The sequence below is a fragment of the Anser anser genome (genome assembly GCF_964211835.1).
Source record: "Anser anser genome assembly, contig: HAP1_SCAFFOLD_125, whole genome shotgun sequence".
In the NCBI taxonomy this organism is placed as follows: domain Eukaryota; kingdom Metazoa; phylum Chordata; class Aves; order Anseriformes; family Anatidae; genus Anser; species Anser anser.
Window position 1 is genome coordinate 7,501 of NW_028153497.1, and position 22,100 is coordinate 29,600.

Here is a 22,100-nt window from a genome sequence, read left to right on the forward strand (position 1 = left end):
ACCCAACCCTAGTGCCTTAGCCCTGAAACCTTAAAACCCTAACACCTTATTAGAAACACTCTGTAACCAATACCATAGGCTCAGGCAAGTATCTCAGTGAGGTAGCATTTTTATTCACGATTGCAATGGCAGGCGTCCCACAAGCCACCTACCAGTTCCATAACACAGTTTATATAATTTTTTTTTCCTCTCGGTGACCAGGACCCTCCCCAGTTTCCCCATTGACTGGGTAATCCATGTTCACAATCTATCCAGTGCTTCACAGAAAATACACAGCTGCTGGCCTGTTACTAGTCAATTTTATTTTTTTCTTGACTGTTTTCCTCTTTGAGGTGGTAATGTTTCTTACACCGTGATTTCCACCCAATTGCTCTAAGGATTCTGGTTGTCTGCATTTTACAAGGTTGTCTGTTAAGCTTTCTTATCACTGCAAGCATATATCAATACCACCTTCCTTCCCTCTAAACGATGTAACTCTGTGCAAAAACATTTTTATTCCCACAACCTTGATCCCCTTACCCTAAAATCCTTATTCTCTTTAACCCTAACAACTCTAACCACAACCCTAACCCTTCATATCAACCCCCCGACGCTAATGACACTGACTAATGATCCAAACCCCAAACCCCAGGCAACCAACAAAGAAACAGACACAAAGCTGAAAACTACAAAAAAGGCAAAACCCTGGATACAGACCCCAAATCACAAACACGCTACCAAAATGCTACAGAAAAGCCCCAGACGCAGGCCCCAAGCACTACAGCTAGGCCCCAGAAGCTCTAGACACATCCCAAAGCCAAAATGCAATCCCCAAACACTACAGAAAAGCCCCCAAACACCAGACACAGGCTGCAGAAGTCTACAAGCAGGCCCCAGCCACACCCGGATGCAGACCCCAACTGTCCACAAGCAGCTCCCAACCCACCCCCCCCATGAACTGGACCCCCCCCCCCCACCACCCAGATGCAGGCCCCAGGCCTCAGCCCCAGCCCCCACACCCCAGACTCAGGCCCCAAAGGTGTACAACCAGCTCCCAACTGCCCCCCTCAAAGGGAGGCCCCAAAGCCTGCCAGAGGGCCCTAGAGTGTACAAGCAGCTCCCAACCCCCCCACACACAGGCCCCAACCCCCCCCCAGACACAGGCCCCAAAGGTGTACAAGCAACTCCCCATCCTCCCCAGAGGCACGCCCCAAAGGTGTACAAACAGCCCCAACCCCCCAAGACCCAGACCCCTACAGCGTAGAAGCAGCTCCCCCCACACCCCCAAGGCACAAGCCCCAACCCCTCCCCCAAGGCAGGCCCTAACAGTGTACAAGCAGCTCCCACCCCCCCCCCCAGACGCAGGCCCAAAGGTGTACAAGCAGGCCCCTACAGTATACAAGCAGCTCACAACCACCTCCCCAAAGGCAGGCCCCAACCCCTCCAGATGCAAGCCCGAAAGGTTAAAACCAGCTCCAACCCCCCCCCCCCCCCGCCCCACCCCGCACAGACGCAGGCCCCAAAGGTGTACAAGCAGTTCCCAACCCCTCCAAGGCAGGCCCCAAAAGTGTACAGGCAGGCCCCTACAGTGTAGAAACGCTCCAACCCCCCCCCTTCCACCTCGAGGGAGGCCCTCCCCCCCAGTATACACAAACCTCCCAACCCCCTCTCAGAGGAATGCCTAAAAAAGTATACAAGCAGCTCCTAACAACCCCTCCCCCCCCCCCCCCCCAAAGAGGCAGTCCCCAAAGGTGTACAAGCAGGCCCTCAAATCCCTTAGGTATACAAACAGGCCCTTCAAATCCCTTAGCCCCTGCGCCAGCTTTATTGGTGAGCAGCGAGGCTGGGGGGGGGAGGGGGGCAAGACAGCCTTAAATAAAATACAAATATAAAAAGTGTTATAAATGGCTGAGTCCCAAATAGGATTACAATCAAAGTTTACAATTTATTAAACGAAAAGAGGCAAGCAAGAAGCGCTGGGTGCGCCGGGAGTCTCTGCTCCCCCAGGAAGCACACCTGTTACGTAACGCGGCTGGTTTTGATGCTCCCAGGCTAATACATATTCATTACTACTTCGAGAAGAGGCAGGGTTATTAGAATTGGTTTCCGGAATCCAAAACCCCTCCCAGGGGCGCCTTCGTATCAGTCTCTGGTGGTCTCTCGGGGCTTGCTCGGGCTCAATGCTGGTTGTCTTCCTCCCAGGCTTTTGTCCTTCAATTGTCCTTCAGCTCCCCCTTCCTCCTCGTTTGGGAGCCTCTGCGCCGGATTTCAGAAACTCTAGCAACATCCCCTGCAGTAGTCAGCACTTTTCCCTAAAAACCCCTTTGTTCTCTTATCACCTAGACCCGGGCCTCGATGTTAACCCTTCAAATCTCTTAGTGACACGAATTGCTGGACCATTCCTTACAAAAGGAAGGATAAAATATGTAGAGGAGCAATGGCACACGCGAAAGCCCAGCGCCGCGGGCAGAGGCAGCGAAGGTTGACGGCAGAACAGTGCTCGGTTTGAACACGGAGAGGGAAAGCGAGGGGAAGGTGGCCGAAGCCGGCCGCAGTCTCTGAGCTCTCCTCCTCCTGATTGTTTTCTCTCAAAGCCATTTCTGTCTGTGTGCGGGCACCCGGAGCCGGCAGAAGTCCCCGTGAAGTCCTTCGGCAGGACGGAGGGCTGCGTGGGCTCCAGTGAGAGAGGGAGTTAGGAGAATCTTATCAAGTAGAGATAGAGCGCTGACAGCGTTAAACTAGGATGCTACTTAGCGTCTTTGCTAACTATGGTGCATTGAGCCAATTAACTAAAGCAAGAAGCCTTGGGCCCCTTACCCAGGTCAGTCTCCTAATAAGAGAGCGAGCCTATCTTAAGAATAAAAGTCAAGAGTTGACATAGTAACTCCGGGATTTGGGTATCAACTGTCCGAGAAATCAGAACACCCAGGCTTCACAATGTGCCCAACATCGAGCTGTGCCAAGGCGGGGGGGAAGGAAGAAGCTTTCCGTTTAAGCCTTCAGAGCATCGCTCCATCACTACGTCAATTCACAGCCACCACAGCGTGCCGATGGACATCTTTCTGTGCCAAAAGAAACAAGTGTTTTGTCCTCTTGATATCAAAGGTAGCCACCTATAGTTACGGAACCATGCACAAGACCTTAACTCTGACCAGCAGGAAAACTTAGGACAACTGAGTGCAGATCCTGCCAATTTCTACCAGTTCCAACTGTGCTTTAAGTCTCATTGCAAAGCCTCAGTTAGAAAAAGGATCACCTCGGGGTATCCAACAAGAAGAAGAGTTTTTTTTTTTTTTTTTTTTTTAATATACAATAGGACTATGCAGTTCAATCATCAATCATCTTGGAAAGCTCAAGGAGGAGGTCATCCTCATCCTTCCCTGGGTCCAAGTCGAGCTCGGCTTCCAGTATGCCGTCTGAGAGTTCCCAAAGTAGCGTCTCTAAATCCTCGTCTACAGATACGGGCGCGTTGCCTGTGGAACTCAGCCGGCGTGTCCTTGCTTCTTCTAGCTGGGAAGAAGCTGAAGTCGAGCTTGAGAACTCCATTGGCTCCACGGATTCTGCCTGGCTTCCAAGATGTGCTTCAGGTCTTGGCAGAGCAAGGAAGAGAACAATCAGTATATGCCATTTCTTAACGGGAAATCCCTTTTCTGCAAACCGGCTCTTGAAACCGTAGCCAACCCCTCCTGCACTTCAATCTTACCCAGGGATTGTTATTCAATTAACCCAGGGCTACATTTAGAGCCCAATATATTAGCAGGTACATTTTTCAGTTTGGGGGTTTCTCTGTGAAGCCAGAGCACCTGGAGTCTAGCAAAGATGGTTCAATTTTTGTAGCAAGAGGCACTTTGCCACCTTGCTTAATTTTCCTGTTAAAATGTTAAGAAGTCTCCATCTGCAAATATCTGTTTGCTAAGTTAGTCATTTTTCCCACGGCACACTCAGCAGAGTTTGCTCCCCACTACAGGAAGCTGATCTGCAGCCATCACTTCCCTCTGCTCTCCCTGCACTCTTGTCACCTTGTATGTTTGTTCGGGTGGCTTTCTTGAGGACCAAAAGGCAGAGGACACTACTCATCATTTATCACCTCACGAGGAAGTAGGAGAACTTCACCTCATCCTCATTTAGGTATTCAGACAGAGCAAGAAGTCACTGGAAAGCTGTACCGACTTGCAGCATTTAAAGAAAGTAAGTCTAATTAAGCATTCCTGCTAGCTGCTAGAAAGTCATTTCACGTGACTTATTCCTCTGATGGATTTGGGCTTTAATTATCTCAGAACCCTCCTTTTTTCCCCACGTGTGACAGAACTTATGTTTCACTGGGGATATACACCGATTGAGAAAAAGAACAAGTTGTGGTCATCACCTGTTTTGGGGATTTTCTTCAAGTCTGGTGGCTGGGACGTGCTCCAGCGTGGCTGGAACAGCCTAGAAAGCAGCAAAACAGTATTTAGGACTCATGGGTAAAAGATTCCTTACTAGCTTTTTCCTCCATGCTGCTTCTCCTCTGGCATTGCGGAGCCTTAGCCAAAATACAAAACCAAGGTGCTCCTGAAGAAAGTTAATATTCACTTGGAGGTTACTAATGATCTTGTGTCTTTTAAGAACACAGCATTAATGGACAAAATCCTCCACACCAGAGAAATCACAGAATCACAGAGGACTAAGTAAATAGTGCCATTAATCTAATAAATATGGAAGGGTACTACAAGAATTCTGTAGGCAGCTACTGGATTTAAAAGGAAACAGAAAGCCTGTAGAACTTTTGAGTTTTCCATCTTTTCTCCTAGAGGACGGTGTAAATTTTACAAGGGATCCATTTCTGCATTAGCCCCTGTCCTTACCATAGCTGCTTTTTTGGCTGGAGGTCCCATTGTGTCAGCGTCAGAGGCAGTCCGTGGCTTCACAGCTGCTACAGCAGAGGGAAAACTGCCAGGTGCCTTACGTTTCAGTGCCTTCTTCTTGGGGGAAGCGACTTTCCCATCCCAAGGCTTCGCAAACATGTTAAAGTTGGCTAGAGTAAAAGGAAGAGAGAACTGATACAGTCTTGCTCTGCCTCATGAAAAATCCACGTTCTCTTCCTCATTTCCACGGCCCGTCTACACAGTTAACTGTATTTGGCCAGCAGAATTACACTGCCATTGCCTGGATTCTCAGCAATATCTTCCACATAGTAAACTCCGTCTACCAACAATCCATACAAAGGAACAAAGGAACTGAATAGCTACAGTAAATCATAATCCAGGACGAGGGAAACTCAGACACAGAGCGATCCCAAGTGCAAGCAATACTCTAAGACGTTGTATGAAGTCTAGTAAGATTCACAAATGTTGACAGCTTTTGTATTTAAAGTCTTGCTCCCTCTAGGAAAGGAAAAGCAGCAGGTATAGTAAGACAAGAGAGTGTATGCAACTGTTGTACCAGCTTCCTCTCCCCTGCAGTGATGTCCCACAAAATCTATTAAGTTGTTCTACAAAATCCAAATTTGTAGAGTCATATTCTAGTCTCCCATTCCTGACCTAACATCTGGCTGGCAGGAGAAGAAACGAAAGAAAGCTGGGTACTTGTTTTCTTTGTGTGTTTATTTCCTCGTGTCCCATGAGACAGAGAGAAAGGCTACAATGTGCAGTGCATGCAGCCTTTAAGCCCTCCTTATCTCCCTCACACAATCTCATTTTACAAAGTTGATATAATCTTAACAACGAGGCCTTTGATCCTCTGTCATTTTTGACAGAAACTGGCCCCCCACATTAAGACGCTGATGCATGCTTTACAAACACATACACGTGTCAAGTTAAGCAACACATGCCAAAGAGGAAGGTGAACTTGAACTCAACGCAGGGAGGACTTCATACCATAAACAGATGGCAGAAAAAAACAGAATACCAAAATTAGACTAAAAAGCCCCTCAGTGTGTTAATTTTCTAGTGGGAAATACAGAATACCATCACGTAATTAACGAAAACAGACATGGTTGCACGTTCTGGCCCTTCTTTGCCTTTGAACTTTGTAGCCTTAAACTCTTTTATCCTCCGCGTTGAAGGAAAAAGCAAAGCAGATCCTGAGCAAACGGAACTTGCTCAATACGGGAAGCACCTCACCGAGGCAGGTATTAAAGCATCTTATTACCTGATAGCTTTGTGTTCCATAACGATTTCTGCCCGGCTGGGGCAGGTCCAGGTTGTGCTGGGGGAGCTGGCACATTTCCTCCACTCTGCTGCATCCGCAGAGCTTTCTCGCGCTTTATTTCTTCCAGGGTTTTAACACGCACTTCTCCTTCTGGCTTGGCTTTACCTGCCGGCTCCTTCGACTGCACTTTGCTGGGCCCGGAAAGAGTGAGCACGCTCTGCTTCTTGGGCTCACCCTGAATTTTTGCCCCTGCGCTGGGATCTTTGGTTTTACCATGCCATTCAGCCTGGGCTTTGGCTTGACATTCTCGTCTCTGAAGAGCTCTCTCACGACGGATTTCCTCCAGTGTTTTCACATGGATCTCTCCCTTTGGCTTAGCAGCCTTCCCTGTCATCATCAAGAAATGAGAAGCACCAACATTTAAAGAGAGTCCAACAATAGTTTAAGTCTCCAAAATTTGTCACAGTACTAAGGAAAACTAAGCCTGAGCGTTCCCAATAACGCATCTTAGGACAATAGCCTAACATTCTCCTCCTCCTCTGAGCCACTTGTTGTATTTTGAAGACCAGCCCTATCCAGAGAGAGTTGCTACACAGAAATGCTAGTTTACTTGATTACTTTTTCAGACTGCATTTCAAATTCCTGCTCCCGGCAGTGGCTCTATTCTAATTGTATATGATGGTTCACAGAAGCAGCTTAAAACCTTGACAAGGCACAAGCGGAAAATAAACACACACCTAGAGCCAGATTTCTGATAGTGGCTGTCAGAAGAGCTTCAGCACTCGAGCAAGAGGAATCAGTTCTTTGTTTTCATTTGAATTCCTTTTTAGGGCTGTATGAAAACGGTCTAAGTTCACGGAAAGGAAGAAGGAGAAAGTATATTTAATAGCCAGTTGTTACCTTTCGCAGTACTAGTCCGTTGAGAAGGTAATCCTAGCCTCTCCTTCACAGACTTGGGAACTTGAACTGCAAAACAGAAAAAGACCAAATTAGGGAGGCTGCATAAACGTCAACTTTGTGTTCACATTCGAAAACAAGGCAGGAAAGGTAACTTTGAATCCTGGTGATTAAGACCTCAGCCAACATGCAAAAAGAAACATCGCAGGAAAAGGACAAACAGAGAGCCTAAATACAAAACCCGTGAATCACATCCAGATGCCTGTTTAGTAGCTGTACCTCTCTTTGGTGCTTTGTCAGCATTTCCCGGAACCTCCACCTTCTTCCCCAGCCTTTCAGCAAGGCTGCGCTTCACCGGAAGGGCGCTTACATCAGCTTCAGACAGAGAAAACAAGGAATATTTTAAGAACATTTCTTTGCAGGAAGATTTGAGAACAGTCAACCACAAGCTTCTATTTTTCAAGCATATTTTCATAAAATTGCCTTTCAGCTGCTAAATGGTTTTTTTGCCATTTCTGCAGTCAACACAGATCTCCACTGCAATGCATTTTCCTCTCATACGTCAAAAATACTCTTCAATGCAGTCATATAGAGAAGGCGGCACCTAAATAACAGCTCATAAAAAGTTCTTACCCACGGAGGCTTTCCGTTTTCCTTGTTTCTCAGCAAGATCTAGTCGAACCACAGGTTCCTCCCCTAAAACAAAAGTAAAATTTTTCTATTTCATAGAAACCAGTAGCCAATAGAAATAGTATACTGTTAGCCCATGTCCAAAAAGAACCCAGCAAGGCACTGTTTTGACAGCTAAACCACACAAACTCATATTTCAACTATAATTAACTTAGAAAAAGTATCCATAGTCTCAGTGTTTGCCTCAAATTCCAGCTGAATGTAGTCGAGAATGAATCTGAGTCTGCTTGACAGCTATACTTTGTGCAGAACAGAGCTGCATAAGCAAGCAGAATATTATTAGGTACAAATGCTGAGAAATATTCCTTTCTAAGGTGAATGTCTATGAGTAGAAGTACTTCTTCACTTCTTTCCCTTTCAAAGGAATTTGCACAACTCTAAACAATATAATTTATACACAGACTCCTATCGCACTACTGTCCACACGTGCCACTGTCAGCCTCTTTAAAGCTTCAGAAATTGCTTCTTACATAGCACTGTCCTCTAGAGCTCTTTCTTCTCGTTACTCTCCTGTTTTTCAGTTATCCCCCTATTTGCATACTGACACATTTTTTTCTTTCTCCTGCTACTGCACTTAACCTGAGCACCAAAGCTTTCCAGTACAACCAGGGACTTTCAGCATAAAAGCATGTTTTGAACAGAAGGCGGCAGCACCAGGAGGCTAACAGGGGTGAATTGCCTTCCTTCTTGCTTAACCTTCCAGTTTAGGAGTAATGAAATCAAAACAAAAGCATTAATTATTACCTTCCTCTGTAGACAGTGTCACAGTTCTCACCACTGTCCGGACATTTTCCTTTTCCGGAGCAGGAAAAATCATAGAATCGACGGGAGGAAGAGAAGATCTTGAAGGACCTTCTGCTCAGAGCAAGCAAAGCATAAGGAAGTTTACCAAACAGAAAAAACTATCACGAAGAACAAAAAACTTTAATTATTCATTACTGTCAAACATACAGTGACCAGAGCATGCAAATAAGAGAGGTGACTAGTTTGCCTCTGGTTGCCCTTGGAATTCCCATCTAGAATACCAGCTGGCTGAGAATCAGGTTGCTCGATGCCCCCAGCTAAACATGGAAGTCTATCCCTCAAGCAGCTCCCAGCCACCATCACCTGCCATTCTGAAGCCAATCAAATTTCACTTCTTTGGCAAAATAGTTGGATTCACCAAAGCATAGCCAGCTACCCGGTATTACTGGAAGAGTTTTTTTTTGAAAGAAAAATCATCACACAGGATGAAGGTGAACAGGGTAAGGAAGCAGGGAATATTAACTCACCACCGTGTCTCTTAGTTTTTTCCTTCATTTTCTGCAATTTGATTTCTTCAAGTGTTTTTATTCCAAAATTCAGACCGTCCTCTGAAAACAGAAAACAGTTAATGAGACTAAGGCTTAGAGGCACTCACTGAGGACCACAGATCCTCAGGCTTCTTAGTGCTCAGGAACTTTCAGAAGTATTTAGAATAAAGCCTGTCAACACTCCTCACAAGTGAAACAACCATAGAATCAATGGCATTTTGCCCCTCCTTTCACCCTTCAGGGTAAAAACTGTAGTTTTAATTTTAATCCATTTACGTGATATTAGATCCCTCTATCGTTAGATATGGCTTTCAACAGTGGTTGCCAGGCTGCACGTGCAGCCATTTAAACTCCATGCTGTGACCCTGTTTTGTTCTCCAAAAGGAAAGAAAAGGAGTTCAACTTTCTGACCCAATGGGCACATGATGGTATCAGGGAGAAATGAGATCATGGAAATAACCGAGTCCATTCAGCACCCCTACATTCTGTTGTGTTTTTACGCCACATTGCTTTTGAGTTAATTGTCAAGTTCTCCTTCCGATTTATCCTACTACAGGTGCTGGAATACCTTGTTTAGCAGTAGTAGCACTGGCTTTCCGAGTGGAAATCATCCGTAATCCATTTTGGCCTTCCTCAGCTGGTTGCTGGACGGGAGTTTTAGTTTCTTCTCCTTCCGCAGAAAGCTGGTCTGAAGGGGAAAAATCTATTCAGTTATGCATAGGCCAGATTGTTCGTGATTATGTAGCTCATGCAATGACACTTCAGTCCATGGTTCCTATAAAAAAGTTGTTTTTTTGTTTTTTTTTTAATACAGCTACACTGACCTGATGAACTCGTAAGTAGACTACCCTAGGACAAAACATCTAGGACTCTAGATTCTCTCTGCAGCTTTAACTACTACACAACATATTACTCTTCAGACAAAAAAAAAGGAATTTCCTTCCTAGTTTCACATAGAGCTTTACACAACAGACCAGCTAAAGCCAAGAGTGGTTCTAAGCTTTCCTCCAACATTTCAGGTTCTGTCCACTGACTGCCAGACAAAGCCACCAGTGACCTGAGCGGACTGCCTGCCCTATCGCTAGTCAGACCTCAGGTCATCTGTGATTTATACATTCATTTACAGCACAAATTCCTTCCAAGAACCAAAGACTTACACAATCATTTACAGCACAAATTCCTTCCAAGAACCAAACCATGCTCACCATCATCATCTGCATCATCATCTGCAGCATTGATTACAACTGGAGGGTGTGTAGGGCTTGGGACATTTTCCGAGTTTTCCACTTTCATCACCCGCCTTAGCTATGGAGAGGGATTGGACTGGACAGAAAGTTTGTTTTGCTGCAGAGACATCTGAGCCACTTTCAAATCATCGTCCGCGGACTCAGGCGGACTTGGCAGTGTAGCTAGAGGAAGAGGAGGATCATCAGTAATATGGCAGTTTAAAACTTTGACCACAATGCACGAAGATGGTAGCTAAGGCAGATAACCTGCACAGGCAATGAATGCAGCATCTCCTTTTGCCCATCCCGCCACTGTTTACACCGTGAACAATGACTTGCCTTCAAACAACAACACATCTCCCTACCACCCAGCAGAAGACGAAACAACAGAAAGCAAACTGCAAGGCAAATATCACACAAAGCAGAGAGAAGCTGAGCATGAAAGCAGAAAACAAATACCAGCAGTACAGCAGCAGTACACTCGGTTTAGCTGACCACCTAGGACTGCAGACCTTTTCCTGCACTCACAAATGGACGGTTACCTGATGTCTCCTACACTATTGGCACCCACTAAGTAATATGCAAAATTAATTCTTCAATACTTAAAGAAAAAGGACCTAAACTCACTCTTGCTTGGTGGTAAGAAGACGCCATCGATGTAACGTCCCTTTGCGTGATGAAAAGCACAGTTGGCTTTCTGACAGCCTACTGGCTGCTTCTCCCAGTAGCAGGGAATCTCAGCGCGCTTTTTCTGAAGACAGAAAGAAAGACAAGCTCGTGATAACATGCACCTAAGGTTTGCAAAGAGATGCACAGTTCCAGGTCACGACAGCGATAGGGCTGTCACAATACAGTGCTGAAACATCATTCCAAAGGTCAGTTTATCACGGAAGTATAGTATTTCCGGGCATATTCACAAAGTTTGCAGAAGCTGTAACCACTATGCACGTTTAGCCTTGTCATCATTCAGTTTGAGAAGACAGGCACTCTCAGACATCAGTTTAGGGTGGGTTAAACTAATACACCTAGGATTATACTAGGATTATTCAGAGGGAAAAAGAACATCTTAAATTGCCTACGTTAACTCTATCCAGAACTACTTCTCGGAGACTTCGTTCTTCTGCACCTTTAACTTTCCCCACTGCTTCCTAGCCCAGGCAGCTAGAACAGCATTATCTGAAGGACTCCGGGACACAAGAGACCTGATAGATCATTATCAAGCCTGCTCTCAGGAGGCTAGTACAGCCTGTTTATTACCCCCCTGCTCCAGCAGGTTTTAGCAGTCTAGTTAGCGGTTATTCTGCATCTGTTGAGAAAATACTGTCGGCGTCTAATAAAAGAAAATCTTGCTAAGACATACCTAAGGCATTGATTTTATTTCCCTCTCCTTCCTCCCACCCCCTCCCCTGCTAACAGAAACCAGTGTAATTCCAAAGCAAAGGACTCTATCCTGCAAAAGCACAATCAGCACACCTACAGCACTGAAAAATGCTTTTGTTGATTTATTTTGAGAACACATCTTTAGGCACTCACATCGATTTCCATGTGTCTGAATCGGCAGACATTCCTGAAACAACGACCCTCCTGCCACAGCGTGCAGACTGTCTCGTTCCCCAGAGCAGCTTCACAGTGGCGGAAGGAACAGTTGTCTCCCTGTAACCAAAAGGAAACCAACAAGGAAAATATAGTACAGCCTCAAAAACGTCCATGCTACTGCTTCAGGTTGCTACAATTGAATTCAGAATCTATCTGGTTATCACGTTAACCAAAGACCAGTGTGCCTCCTCCTCCTACTCTACCCCTTCCTGAAAAAAATGAAAAAAAAAAAAAAAACAACAAAAAAACAAAGCAAAGCAAAGCAAAAGAAACCCAGCCATACCTTGGTACAGGTAGAATAGAAATAGAAGTAGCAATCGTCTCCTTGTTTAGACATGCCGACAAGTTCTGATAACAAGCTCGGGTTCTCTCCACAGGGACTTCCTCTGCTCTTGGAGAGAGCTGTCTTCACCCTTGCTTGGGCTGAAAGTCTTCCACTGGCTTGTGATCAGTGAAATCTTCTTTTTAAAAGTAACCCTAAAGAAAGTACCAACAAGTGAAAAATAATGAGTAACAAGCATTTTTCCAGCTTTCTTCTGTTCATCAAATTAGTCTCTTGAGGAGAGCAATGCCTTGAAATCAGCTGTTACGGGAACTAACACAATATTAAACTAAAGTTCTGTAAAGCTGCCAGGAGCTTTGTCAGCAAGTGTTCTCTTCCACGTCCTCAATAATATGCCTTGGAGCACATCCGGAAGCCTGAAAATGGAGTCACTTCTTCAAAAACCACCTGATCATACATGCAAGGCAATGATCAACTATGGCTACGAGTAACTTCTACAGAACGCAGTATGACGCATTAAATAGCACGTTCCAGTCACTGTGGGTCTTCGAGTTCACCTACCTGGACAACCTCAGCAAAGTTATCGATCTTCAAAGACTTCCAGTTAACTTCTCCTGGAGGCCGAACCAACACTGAATCCGTGAATTAATGATAAAGGGGTAGGAAGAATTTGCCTCCTCACTTTGCCAAGGGAGCCTCTCATCCACAATTCAAACATAGGATGTGCTTTTAAACAGCTTATAACTAATGGAGGAAGCAAGTCCATCTGAACACTCTCTCAGACTGGAGACAGCCAGGGTTAGTTAGCTCTTCAAAAAATAAAAACCAAAAAAAAAAAAAAACCACAAAACAAAACAAAAACAAAAAAACCCAGTGCATTTAGAGATGAACTCGTGATTCAAAGTGGCTGCAAAAATGAGGCTCCATCTTCCACAGCCAGAAAATTTGACTTTTTTTTTTTTTTTTAATTCAAAATTCAGTATGTTCCAATCTCTGGTCTTCAAGATTTCTTCACCTATTAAGAAAACACTAAAACCTTTCCCCGTCTTTATTACCTGTACAGCAAAAAACACACCAGTGCACAGAAATACACAAATGTGCATACGCATACACACATATGTGTTTAGACACACACACGAGGAGTGAGTGATAGAAAGTTAGCGAGAGCGACAGTGGAAATCAGAAGTTTTGCCTTTTTGACACAGAGAGCGCGTAAAAACTCTCTCATTTTGAGGGAACTAGAAAAAAAAGGAGGATCTACCAAATATTTTGATGAGTATGCCTTCGAGGCCAATGCTTTATACCATGAGTGATCTGGGGGCCAGCACACAAATATGCATACATATGTATCACACAGTATCACAGATTTCTAGGTTGGAAGAGACCTCAAGATCATCGAGTCCAACCTCCGACCTAACACTAAGTACTCCACTAAACCATATCGCTAAGCTCTACATCTAAACGTCTTTTAAAGACCTCCAGGGATGCTGACTCCACCACCTCCCTGGGCAGCCCGTTCCAATGCTTAATAACCCTTTCGGTAAAGAAGTACTTCCTAACATCCAACCTAAAACTCCCCTGTCGCAACTTTCGCCCATTCCCCCTCGTCCTGTCACCAGGCACGTAGGAGAACAGACCAACCCCCACCTCTTTACAGCCTCCTTTAAGGTAACTGTAGAGAGCGATAAGGTCGCCCCTGAGCCTCCTCTTCTCCAGGCTGAACAAGCCCAGCTCCCTCAGCCGCTCCTCGTAAGACTTGTTCTCCAGACCCCTCACCAGCTTGGTCGCCCTTCTCTGGACTCGCTCGAGCACGTCCATGTCCTTCCTGTAGCGAGGGGCCCAAAACTGAACACAGTACTCAAGGTGCGGCCTCACCAGAGCCGAGTACAGGGGCACAATCACTTCCCTAGACCTGCTGGCCACACTGCTTCTTATACAGGCCAGGATGCTGTTGGCCTTCTTGGCCACCTGGGCACACTGCTGGCTCATATTCAGCCGACTGTCAACCAACACTCCCAGGTCCCTCTCGGCCAGGCAGCTTTCCAGCCACTCATCTCCCAGCCTGTAGCTCTGCTTGGGGTTGTTGCGACCCAGGTGCAGGACCCGGCACTTGGCCTTGTTGAACTTCATACAGTTGACCTCAGCCCATCGCTCCAGCCTATCCAGATCAAATATGTACATGCATACAGGATAAACATATCTATACACACAAGCGTGCACAGTATATGTCGTATGGTATCCATATGGAGAACAACTCGTAGCCCTGATCAGACACGTAGAGTTGCAATCAATTAACAGCAGGAAGGCAGCAGATCAAGGATACAGCAAGCTTTGAGAGGCAGGGCAATGCTCACTTTGCCAGTGGCATGGCTGCATGATACCAAGAATTTTGAATTAGTTTGATTTTTTGGAAGCAATTTGTTTTCTTTCTGCGCTGTAGCAAATACCACAGGTTTGCCATCACGTGCTGTTCCCTAATCCATATATCCATCATCATCCATTGCTGCAAGATCATGAAAGGTTAGAAAAGATGACTTAGGTCCAATTTAACAGCCAATGATTTTTCAATGACCAGAGCTGCAACAGATTTTATTTAGCCACAAGCAGGTTTTTTTTTTCTGATGTGAAGTCAGATATTTTGATTTTTTTTTTAAGACACTAAATGTCATAAAACCTGCAACCAGACCAGATAAAGTTCAAATTAGAGTGATTCTGAAGCCTTTCATTAAAATGCTACACATTTCTGTGCAAATTATTTCTGACTCTTCTGGACAAAAGCGGATGAAATAGTTCTTACAAATTAATAATAAAAGGTTGGAACCTTTTACTCACACAAACACTAGTGAATTTTCCAGGAAGTATTATTTTGGCAGGGAATTTTCCCAAATCTAAAGTAAAGAGGGGAAAAGTTGGGTTCCCGTATTAGTTGTTGGTTTTGACTGCTTGACAAAGGGAATAAAAACAGTAGTTAAGTGCAAGGTTTCCTTCTCTTCTTTAGTATTGAGAGGAATCGTCACTTCTGACCTTTAGCACCTTCAGAAACACACTTAGTGCCATGCAGATTCCTCTGCATCTACTTCTAAAAATTACTGGTGCTCCTTAGCATGGAAGTTGGACTTGAAATCTTTTCCAGACTGAGCTCTTTTGAATGCCCAAGGAGCTCATCATTTTGCTTGTTGCCTTCCATTTTCCTGAACAGACCCAGAACGCTGTTCAGGATATGAATGGATCTGGTCTAAGGAATGGGAAGAAAGCAAAAACCAAGGATACCTCACAGCCCTAAATGCCATAAAAAGCAGTCACATTTTAAAAAAGATCTCCAAGGCTTTTTTTTTTTTTTTTAAACTGACATCTGCCAATATGGCGATCCAAGTGCTGAACAGAAACCAACTGAACTAGCCCCTGAAAGCCTGAATAAAAATGAGTAACTCTGGTGCACTCAGCAGGTCTGTAATAGAAGTTGGCAAGATTTTTAGATTTCTTTTTTCTCCAGGGTGCTAGTAAAGTTTTTGCGTTACGAGATTTTGAACTCTTTTTGTACAAAAGAATTACAGATGCACTACAGTCACGGTAGCTGGGGGTCTGGAAATACATGCCAACAAGTGTCATAAACTTTGCCTTTGCTGAAGGAAGATAACTAGTCCAAAGAAAACCTGCCTAGTTTGTTTTACAGGCTTGTCTTTCTCAGTATGGAACAAACTGACCTCCCTGGTCTAACTTTCCAGTTGGCTATTCTGCCTTTGTCCTGGAGAGAAGAGCAAGAAGGGAACAAAATATTTTTGCACTCCAAAAAATGCATTAGGGAAGGATTATCACACCTACCTAAGGGTAATTTCTTGTTTGTTTATAAAGCACAAAGTCTTTCTCTTGGACAGTCTCTGTTGCTGGCCTGTTTTGTGCCTTCCATTTATAATAAAGGTATTAAAGATGCTTACCCCGTTTTGGTGGTTTTTTATTTTAAGAACAGTGTAAGCGGACAGTCGGATGACAAGCAAGAAAGAACAGCATAAATCCTTGTTGTGACCCTGCTTTTTAATCACCCAGCATCAGCCTTGCTGCAAAACAGTCTCCGCTGATTTACCTGCTTGTTAAAGCACCCCACAGGCTGCAAGTGTTGTGTGCTAGGTGTCAAATTATATTTAACGGTGCATAGGTAAACCATTCATCTTCCCATGGTCAAAGCACAGAACAGCCTCCTGCTAACACAGCTCATCCTTGCTGTAACTGCTTTTAAACCTATTTGTTGGTAAGAAAAGAGCTCAGTACACCACCTTCACAGGGCAAAAATTCACATGGAAGAGCAGAAAAACCCAGAAGTGCTTCCTGAACTTCACGTTACCAACAGCACCATCGGATTTAGATCCTTGCCTGGCATCCAGGATGCACGGCCTGCAAGCACTGCTGCAATGTGGAAGTGCCAAGGCAGGTTTTTGGCCTGCCCTAAAACACTTTTTTTTTTTTTCTTTTACAAACAATACAAAGAGTGTGCCAGGTATGCTGTAATGCCCGTGTGCCAGGTCAATAGAGGATATCCAAACAACAGAGGCGCTTCTCCTCATTTCTGGCGTGAAAACACTTTCACAGCATTCTTTTCACGAAGAAACCCCTCTCTATCTTCTCCAATGCTCCAGGACCTGCTGCAGCTGCAGCGGCTGCGCTGGTACCAGCCGCATCTTTGACAAATCTTTTCAACGGTTCTGCTTTACCTCGGCACAGTTGAGGTCACTCCTCTTCCTCTTCCAGCTGAGGAAGCAGCTTGCGGGCTCTGCCACACGGTCGGTGCAGAAGCGAAAGCTGGGAACACAGCAGTCAAACCCTCACTGCTAACGAAGCCACCAGGGCAGAGGGCTGACACAGACCCACCAGAGGCGAACCGTACCCGCTCTCCCTCCCGGCTGCGAGGCTCGCCACAGCAGCCCCGACCCGAAGCGCTCACAATGCTTTGCTTGGTGATGTCACCGATGAGTCAGAGTCCCCAGATGAGCATCTGCCTTGCCACTCTTTAATGTTGGTGTTGTTTTTTGGTTGGTTGTTTGCTTGCTTTTGAAACTTATGTAGGTTATGGTAAACCTTCAGGTAAACCACAGATCAATGGGGAAGAAGTCCCACACGAGGGATGGCGCATTCTTTAACGTGCTGCATTCGACAAAGAAGCTCTCTCCATTTTGCGCAGTGGCAACAGGCACGACTGCAACACACGCACGTGTAGGCAGCACCTGCAGGTCCCAAACCGTTAACCAATTTTTAGATAGCACCAATTGTTTATGTAGTTGCTTTCCCTTCATCCATAACCCCTTTTTTCCTTTCTTTATATCGGGTGGCTCTCCTCCATTGTTCTGTCATTTTACTCCCCAGTGTCTGAGCAGGCACTGGGAATCGTTTCCAGAGGAAGGGTACTGCTGAAGCTACAACATTTACTCTCAGGGAAAAGAGAGTATGTGAAAGAATACATACTTCCTTTCTTTTTCCTTTTTTTTTTTTTTAAATCTCTGAAATCAATGCTGCGGCCTGGCAGCAAATAACTATGGGAGTAAAGATGATTCCTCATCCTCACTGTAACGTTGTAGTTAATGTCATAAAGAAGCAATTTCCCCAGGCAGTGGCCATTTGAGATGGGAAGGGGCAGTAAGAGGAAGTTTTCCTTAGCCTAGCTCTTCCCCCAGAACACCTCGCCATCCAGCAACAAATTCAATTCACCTGCTCCGCCTGATCAGTCAAACGCGCGCCCGACTCCAGCACACGTCACAGCGGTGGTTCTGACGTGGTTTGAGAATCACCTATCCGCAGAATATCTCGGGTTTGTACACTCAAATAACGCAGTCTTTTCCAAATAAGGCCCAGAGCTCACACTCCGAGTGCAGCCTAACAGCACCAGAGGGCCGGTAGGCTAAACATTCCCATCCTGGCAACAGGACTGACCCGGGCAACAGTAAGCATCCCTTCTGCACTTTCGCCGTGAACATCAACATAAGGAAACAGAGACCTCCTCGATCCAAGTTTGAAGAAACAAACACAAAGGTCACCCAAGCGGGTTGTTTTCAGCAAACTAACGGAGAAATTAAGGTGACAACCGCGTGCATCCAGAGTTAGTCAGATCCCGAAGGCAGTTCCTTTGGGAAACGCAGGAGCAGCGCGCCAGATGACGGCTACCTTACAGCGCACCCCTCAGAGGCACTGCTACGAAAGGAAGGCAGAAGGTTGGAACTCAAAATAACTCGCAAGGCGCCCGTTAAGGGGGAAGCTTTAATTTCCTGAGCAGAACCTCCCCCCTGAAGGCAGCCCAGGGACTCTTTGCTTCCCTAGGGAGACGGCAGGGACGGGGCAGGGCGGTGGGACGGGGGGACACAGGGCCAGATGGACGGCCAGACGGCCGGATGGATGGACAGACGGCCAGACGGACGGCCAAACGGCCCAAAAGGCCTGAGCAAGGGCTGAGGAGCGGGAGGGAAGGGCAGGGCGAGGGGAAGGGCGGCCCTGGGCCTGACAGGGCACCTTGGGCCTAACCCCGGGCAGCAGCTCCCCATCTCACAGGGCCCGCGGGGGGCTGCCTGTAACAGGAGATGCGGGCAGGTAAATTTTACAAGCACTGCATCACAAATACCCTGCAACACCTGAACTATTCACTGGGACAGCCTCCTTCCTCACCTCCTGAAAGCTCCAGCTGGCAAACCAAGGACAAAATGAAAGGCAGATGTGGAGGACTTCGTAAGATACTGTTTTGTTCCCTACGTGCCCACTGCTGGTGACACGTAATGCCTCCTGTTCCCAAACGACATCGGCACGTTAGATCTTTACTACATGCTGAAAGGAACTCAGCAACTTGAACACAACTTAGAATTACCCATCCCGGCAGCAGGCTGTCCAGCTGAAGCTGCTTTAGCCAATCAAGTGTGTCATGCCGCCCCTCAAAGGTTTCTTCCTGGGAACGTCTGCTGTGACACTCCTGACGTATTACTTCTCGGAATGGCAGAACTGCGCTGGGTAGGCCCCACAGCAAGACTCGTATTTCTGTCCTTCCCTTTCAGGAAAGGATCTCCCACCTTGAATTTATTAATTTTCATGATGATGATACACAAAAAACTGAATGCTGATTAACAGATTTCTAGCACAGCCTGTGCATCAAAATTCATTTCTCTCCATTTAGGTAATCTTAGTTTCTGAGTTACAGTTACAGTCAAAATTTTTCTTCTTCGATTTTTTTCTTTTTCTTTTTTTTTTTTTTTTTTTTGTGATCAGAAAAACGAGGGGACTGGCTGTCCCAAGTCAGCCGGGGAACTTCTCTTTGGTCGATGCATCAAGCAACTCAGCTCTCTTGGGGAAACTTAAATAGAAAAGACAGATCTCCAAATGGATAAAAAAAATAAATCAAATGATAAAAACCCAACCGACACATCTGATACCCCAGCTTATTGAACAGCACAAGGGTTTAATCTACAGGCTCTGTCCAAAGCAGCAAGAAGTGACAGATTTAATCCAAACCAGTTGCCCGCTCTCACTCTCTGATCTGGAGACGTTATTGGACAAGCATGCATAGCAGTAACACTTGTAAACACTGGGTTACTGCACCACAGCCCCAAATCCCTCACGGGCCCACTAAGATACTTTTACTGACTGATCCACAATAAACACTCCCAAAAAGATTCTCAACAAGCTAAACCCTGTTTAGAAAGAATCTGAGGAACCTGTCACTGCAGCAACAAAGGGCTGCAATTGTATGCAAAATCTCCAACACCCTCCTTAGCACCCTGCTAGCTCAAGGACTGTGTGGGGCTTCCGTGCCCTGAACGAGTCCACCCTGGCCACATAACGCAGATGTAATGGTCAAGAAAGCACATAGCGTTATCGAAACTTATCAGATCCACAGCAAAAAGAAAAGCCCACGCTTCTATATTTCTCCTCCTTCTCCATTCACAGAAGGAAGAGACTGAAAACAGGCAGATTTGTGGTTTACATTTACAGTTAATGTGAAAAATGGCTATTTGTGAAATACATCACGTATTGTTTCAAGCTACAAACAACTCGCTCCCACAAAGGAAAGACTTTTGACCTCAGCATGCAACCCCAGTTACAAATAACTTCCTATCTACCAGCGGGCCGCGTTCCCCTGGCACTCAGTCACTCCGCAGCACGGCAGCCACCTTTGTTCTAAGGATGGCAAATTCTACTTAGAAACGCTCTGTAGAAGAGTGATGTTGTCCCCTTTTAACACGATCCGGCCTGCAGCACAGAGAAGGGAAAGAGGGGATTAGAGAGAGCCCAGAACCTGAGAATAATCTCGTGTTTTCAGAAAGTGTTTCGTGTGGTTGAGCAGGGTTTTGCCCATCATGCAGAGTGCAGGCCGCCTGGTATTACACGTTTCAAAGACCAGAACTGGTCTCAGGCAGGGACAGATTCTCCTTCATTCAGCAAAATCAGCAGCTCAAAAATCATCAGGGACAGAGATGTAGCCAGGAATTGCTCACTGAACTTCAACAGCAAGGCTCGTCACACGGTTGGTACGTCTCAGTGCTGCTACCTAGAAGGCTCACCCGGGCAGGTTTCAGACCGCGCGTCACTCGGGTTGCACAGACACACGACACACCCAGCTGTTTCCTTGATTTTGTCTTGGAGTGAATCTCCTCTGCGTCGTCCAGCGCCAAATTCACGTACTCGTCAAAGCCCTACAAATCGGCAACAGTGGCAATTAGTTCAGCAACAACACGAACCATCGTCAGCTGTGCTGACCCAGGCTGGACAACGAAGACTAATTGTTAGAGAAGCACGATTTCTTTTTTCCCTTGGGCTAGTTTTTCTTGACAAGAAAAAATAGGATTGTGAATGAGGGAAAACAAACTAACGATGTAACGTGGGGTCGTGCTGACACTCACGATGATGCAGCCTTCTATCCGCACGTTCACTTGCTCAGCCACACCTGGATCCTCGAGCTCTGCAGAACGAAGGAGGAGAGCAAATTGGAACACAAACACCGCGAGCAGTTTTGTTCTCTCTCGTGTGTTCAGAAATACCCGCTAACCATAGCCGCTAGAGCTCCCAAACACTCCAAGGAGCAACTCTCAGGGGCAGTTTCAATTAACAGTCTGACATTTTAGAGTCTTATATGACTGGGTGAATACTACACGTTTGCTGAAGGACACGTTTCCAGTCACAAGGGAACACTCCTGCACGCCCGGCTGCACGATCCCACTCCCGTTAACACGAGGGGGAAACGCCGGGCTGCGCAGCAGCTCCTTGTACCCACCAGCACGCCGCACAGCTCTCCATTCCCCACAAACCTGCCCCGAGCAACGGGTGGGAGCCGAAAACTCAGCGAGGGAGATCCCCGGACCCTCCCCGCTCCCCCCACCCCCCCCAAATCCCCATCCCCATCCCCTCCCCGTCCTCTCCCCGCGCTACTCACGCTCTGCAGGTAGCGGAAGATGAGGTTCTGGGGCACTGCGTGAAGGGCTCAGCACGGGGACAAGAGCTCCAGGCCCGGGACAAGGCCTCAAGACAAGGCCTCAAACCCTGCAACGAGGCCCCAGGGCCCCGGGACAAGGCCTCAAGGCCCGGGCCGAGACCCCTGAGGCCCGGGCCGCCCCCCACCCGCTCCCCCGTCGCTCCCCAGCCGCAGGAAGGCTACGATGGGCTGCACCATCACCGTCTGCACCTTCTGGTCCTGCCCGCGGTACGCCATGGCTGCCGCCGCCTCGCTGCTCCCGCCGCCCCTGCTGGGCCGCCTCCGGAAGCCCCTGAGGCCGGGCGGGAGCGCGCAAGGTACGCTGGGATGCTGGAGGAGCGTGGGGGGCTGCTCTAGCAGGCCAGGAGGACCGCGTCTCTATGGTCGCAGGCAGGAGTCCCTGCGCCAGCTTTATTGGTGAGCAGCGAGGCTGGGGGGGGGAGGGGGGCAAGACAGCCTTAAATAAAATACAAATATAAAAAGTGTTATAAATGGCTGTTATAAATCCAAATAGGATTACAATCAAAGTTTACAATTTATTAAACGAATAGAGGCAAGCAAGCAGCGCTGGG

General features: G+C 46.5%; 2 protein-coding genes and 1 long non-coding RNA gene across 3 annotated transcripts; all 3 read right to left on the reverse strand.

The window, feature by feature from the left end:
* Positions 1-7,259: 7,259 nt before the first annotated feature.
* On the reverse strand, positions 7,260-8,495 carry LOC310892055. The gene is made up of 3 exons (XR_014577851.1): positions 8,440-8,495; positions 7,639-7,701; positions 7,260-7,380 (listed from the first exon to the last, which is right to left on the reverse strand). It is a non-coding gene; the product is annotated as an uncharacterized lncRNA (long non-coding RNA).
* A 471-nt stretch (positions 8,496-8,966) lies between these two features.
* On the reverse strand, positions 8,967-12,188 carry LOC310892067 (zinc finger CCCH domain-containing protein 11A-like). The gene is made up of 6 exons (XM_083854238.1): positions 12,093-12,188; positions 11,747-11,866; positions 10,841-10,964; positions 10,193-10,396; positions 9,556-9,675; positions 8,967-9,047 (listed from the first exon to the last, which is right to left on the reverse strand). Exons 1-4 carry the CDS (start codon positions 12,144-12,146, stop codon positions 10,293-10,295), a joined length of 402 nt encoding a protein of 133 aa, XP_083710364.1. The 5' UTR covers positions 12,147-12,188; the 3' UTR covers positions 8,967-9,047; positions 9,556-9,675; positions 10,193-10,292.
* An 8,065-nt stretch (positions 12,189-20,253) lies between these two features.
* Positions 20,254-21,528, reverse strand: LOC310892056 (small nuclear ribonucleoprotein E-like; the record flags this gene model as incomplete). Its single annotated transcript, XM_083854236.1, is given in 5 exon segments — positions 20,254-20,309; positions 20,674-20,752; positions 20,960-20,997; positions 21,000-21,018; positions 21,490-21,528. Coding segments are annotated over 5 exon segments (231 nt in total), but the record flags the coding sequence as incomplete, so codon positions are not given.
* Positions 21,529-22,100: the final 572 nt, after the last annotated feature.